This window comes from Brassica napus, unplaced genomic scaffold (assembly GCF_020379485.1).
Source record: "Brassica napus cultivar Da-Ae unplaced genomic scaffold, Da-Ae ScsIHWf_1742;HRSCAF=2372, whole genome shotgun sequence".
In the NCBI taxonomy this organism is placed as follows: Eukaryota; Viridiplantae; Streptophyta; class Magnoliopsida; order Brassicales; family Brassicaceae; genus Brassica; species Brassica napus.
Window position 1 is genome coordinate 200,001 of NW_026015161.1, and position 4,385 is coordinate 204,385.

A 4,385-nucleotide genomic window follows, 5' to 3' on the forward strand; every position below is an offset into this window, starting at 1 on the left:
TTTTTTTTTTTTTGAATTGTGACGGCTAGGGTTCAGAAAGAACTGAGTTTCGCAGGAAACTTCAGCTCTGATACCAAAATGTTGTAGGCACGGGTCGGAGGGTCGAACGGACGGACGGACTGATGGCCGTTCCGCGGTTCAGTCTTGCCTCGGATGGATGGTACTGGCCGGCTTATCTCTTGCTTGTGTTCGAACCTGAAACAGATAGGAACCTTTAGTGAGTTTTCAACAGGAACAAGAACAGAAACTAGATATGATTCTTTTGGTTTTTATGGAATTGGTTGAATGAAATCTAAAACAAAAGATAGAGAAAGGAGTAGATTGGCGGATGGGATCTGCTGCTGGACGTATGTCTCTCTCAGCAAGATGCCTAGGTCGGACAGGAAGATAGGTATGGATCCGGCTCTTGCTGGACGTATGTCTCTCTCAAGATTCGGACAAGGAATGGAATGGATCGAAGGACGCCACAAAGAACAATGGATCGGCTCTTTGATATGTCACACGGCTGCTCTCAATGTTTCACACAACTGAAAGACTTAGGGTTTCTTTGCTAAAGCAAAAACGATTTTCATAAAAGACTTAGCCGAAAAGTTGGCAACTACAAGGGTTTAAATAGATGTTCCTTACTGGACTTTAAAGAATAAAAGGGCCTAGACAAATGGCCAAAGTCTTAACCGAAATAAAATAAAGAAAACAATAGACCGGTCGCGGGTTGAGATGTCCGGATCAGAACTCATAGTATGCTTGCTTGTTGCCTCATTAAAACCTTTCGGGAAAACCCAGTGGGACAAAACCTCGATAAGGAAAAAGAGTACAACACATACTACTCCTTCTGATGGTCGGCTATATCTCTGAACAGGAAGCAAGTTGGTTGGATGGATTGAGTATGAAGGTGGAAATGGTCAGGCCGGCTTCATTCAGGCCGATGGAGGAGAACTGGCTCGAATGGACAGGGTCTGGAACCTCTAGTGGTTCACCGGTGTCTTCCAGCTTCAAGTCAGACAACTCCTGGATCAATAGTTGCTTGAACCCGGTTTGTTCCTGTGCAAGCAACTCCTGGACAGCTTTGGCAAATCCAGCTCTTATAACTCTTGAACCGGACCTTGTGGTTGGACCTTTGCGGATAATGGGAACCTCAGTCGTGGGTACTACAACATCCCCTCCCTCTTGAACAGGTTCTGTCCTCAGAACATCTCCGTCATCTGCAATATAAGGAGACAAGTCAGACACATTGAACGTTCGGGAAACTTGGAACTCACCTGGCAGTTCTAGCCGGTAGGCATTATCATTGATCCGATCGAGCACTCGGAATGGTCCGTCCCCTCGTGGGGCTAATTTGCTCTTCCTCTCTTCCGGAAACCGTTCTGGCCTCATGTGGAGCCACACCCAGTCGCCTGGTTGTAAGATAACTTCTGTGCGCCCCTTGTTGAGCTTTATCCGGTTCCTTTCAGCCTTCTTCTCCAAAGTCTCCTTGACTTGCCGGTGCATGTTCTTCACAAACTCAGCCTTTTTGTCACCACTCTGGCTGACTTGCATGGCTGGTGGCAATGCGGCTAGGTCCATGGGCGTCTCTGGTCTAAAGCCATACACGATCTCAAAAGGGGAGAGATTAGTAATAGAGTGCCTTGCATGGTTATAAGCAAACTCAATGAAAGGCAACAAACTCAACCAATTTTTAAGATTCTTACCCACCGTAGCCCTCAATAACTGAGAGAGTGTACGGTTTACTACCTCGGTCTGTCCATCAGTTTGTGGATGGCAAGTGGTCGAGAAAAGGAGCTTGGTTCCAAGCTTTTTCCACAATGTCCTCCAGAAGTGGCTGAGAAACTTTGTGTCTCGGTCGGACACGATGGTACGAGGCACTCCATGTAAGCGCACCACTTCCTTGAAGAAGAGATCAGCGGTTTGGCTTGCATCATTGGTCTTGGAACACGGAATGAAGTGTGCCATCTTGGAGAACCTGTCCACTACAACAAAAATAGAATCCTTGTGTTCTATCTTGGGCAAGCCCAGCACAAAGTCCATAGACAGGTCGACCCACGGTGCAATAGGAATAGGTAAAGGCATGTGTAATCCATAAGGATGCGACCTGGATTTGGTTTTGAGACAGACAGTGCACTTGGCGCAAAGACTCTCGACGTAGCGCCTCATCCGGGGCCAATAGAAGTGGTCGGACAGGACGCTCAGAGTTTTGTCCCGACCGAAATGCCCCATCAACCCACCCCCATGAGCTTCTCTGGTCAGTAGATCTCGCATGGAACCATGAGGAATACACAGGCGTTTCTCCTTGAAGAGGAACCCGTCCTGCTGATAGAATGGACCCATGGCCCCCTTAGCCGTGTTACTGTAAAGCTCAGAAAAGTCAGGGTCAGTTTCATAAGACATTTTGAGTTGCTCAAAACCCATGATCTTAGCCTCCATGGTGGTAATGAGTGTGTGGCGCCGGGATAGGGCGTCGGCCACTATGTTGTCCTTTCCCTTCTTGTACTTGATCACATAAGGGAAAGTTTCCACGAACTCCAGCCACCTAGCATGCCTCTTCTTGAGTGTGGTCTGGCCCCTCAAATGCTTAAGAGTTTCATGATCTGTATGAATAATAAACTCTTTAGACAAAAGATAATGTTGCCAAGTTTCAAGCGACCTTACTAGAGCATATAGCTCTTTATCATAGGTGGGGTAATTGAGGGCGGCTCCACTCAATTTCTCACTGAAAAAGGCCACTGGCCGGCCTCCTTGGGTCAGCACGGCTCCTATTCCTGTCCCTGAAGCATCACACTCAATCTCAAAAGGTTTATCAAAGTTAGGAAGAGTTAAAACCGGTGCATGTGTCAAGCTATATTTAAGCCTGTTGAAAGACTCCTCTTGGGCAGGGCCCCAAGCAAAGGTTACATTCTTCTTGATCACGGAGGTCATTGGGGCGGCAATGGTACTGAAGTCCTTCACAAATCGTCGATAGAAACTGGCCAGTCCATGGAAGCTGCGGATATGTCCGATCGTGGTCGGAGTCGGCCAGTCTTGTATCGCCTTGATCTTCTCTTCATCAACCTTCAGTCCCTGTGAACTCACAACAAAGCCTAAAAATACCAACTGATCAGTGCAGAATACACATTTCTTAAGGTTAGCATAAAGGCCTTCTTGCCTTAAGGCTTTCAAAACCTGCTCTAGGTGTCCCATGTGTTCAGTTAAAGACCTGCTGTAAATCAAGATATCATCAAAGTATACAACCACGAATTTACCAATGTAAGGTCGGAGGACCTCATTCATGAGTCTCATGAAGGTACTAGGGGCGTTGGTAAGGCCAAACGGCATCACCAGCCACTCGTATAGACCTTGCTTGGTCTTGAAGGCAGTTTTCCACTCATCTCCTTCCTTCATGCGGACTTGATGGTATCCACTCCTGAGATCAATCTTAGAAAACACAACAGACCCACTCAGTTCATCCAACATATCATCTAATCTGGGTATAGGGTACCGATATTTGATGGTTATGTTGTTGATGGCTCGGCAGTCCACACACATGCGCCACGTCCCATCCTTCTTAGGCACTAGTAAGACCGGGACCGCACAGGGACTAAGGCTCTCGCGGATGTAGCCTTTGTCCATGAGATCTTGGACCTGCCGCTCCAGTTCCTTGGCTTCCTCAGGGTTGACACGGTAAGCAGCTCGGTTTGGTAGTGGCGCGCCGGGTACAAGGTCTATCTGATGTTCTATGCCACGGACAGGGGGTAAACCGGCTGGAATCTCATCAGGAAAGACGTCCTTGTAACGTCCCATGAGATCTTGTACTACGTCCGGTACTTCAGGAGCTTCTAGACCTGCATAGCAACCTTCCTTAAAGATCATTAGTAGCACCTGTGTCTCACGTTGTAATGATTTAAGCACTTGTCCGGAAGTCATGTATAGGTTAGTGTTACTTACCTGGCCGGACTGCGTCATGGCCTTTTGCATATCATGAACTTCTTGAGGGCTGAGAGGTGCTAGGCTGTGCTTCCTGTTGTTGTGGACGAAGCTATAGATGTTGGTGCGTCCATGGTGAAGAGTCTCCTTGTCAAACTGCCACGGCCTTCCTAGAAGTATATGGCCGGCTTGCATGGGCACAACATCACACTTGACCTGATCTTGGTACTTGCCAATACTGAATGACACAACAACCTGTTCGGCAATCTTGAGTTCAGTCTCATCATTGAGCCATTTGAGACGGTATGGCCGAGGATGGGCAGTTTTTACCAGCCCTAGCTTATCAACAAGATACTTGCTAGCCACGTTAGTACAAGATCCGCCATCTATGATCAAACTACATACCTTGTGATCAACCTCGGTCCAATTACGCGCTCTCCACACTGGCCCGGACTTGGCAACGTCTCGATCCCACCACGAAAGAGCAT

General features: G+C 47.7%; 1 protein-coding gene across 1 annotated transcript; it reads right to left on the reverse strand.

Moving 5' to 3' along the window:
* Positions 1-2,750: 2,750 nt before the first annotated feature.
* On the reverse strand, positions 2,751-4,385 carry LOC125598560. Its single transcript, XM_048772579.1, has 4 exons — positions 4,303-4,385; positions 3,919-4,255; positions 3,556-3,852; positions 2,751-2,762 (listed from the first exon to the last, which is right to left on the reverse strand). Exons 1-4 carry the CDS (start codon positions 4,383-4,385, stop codon positions 2,751-2,753), a joined length of 729 nt encoding a protein of 242 aa, XP_048628536.1.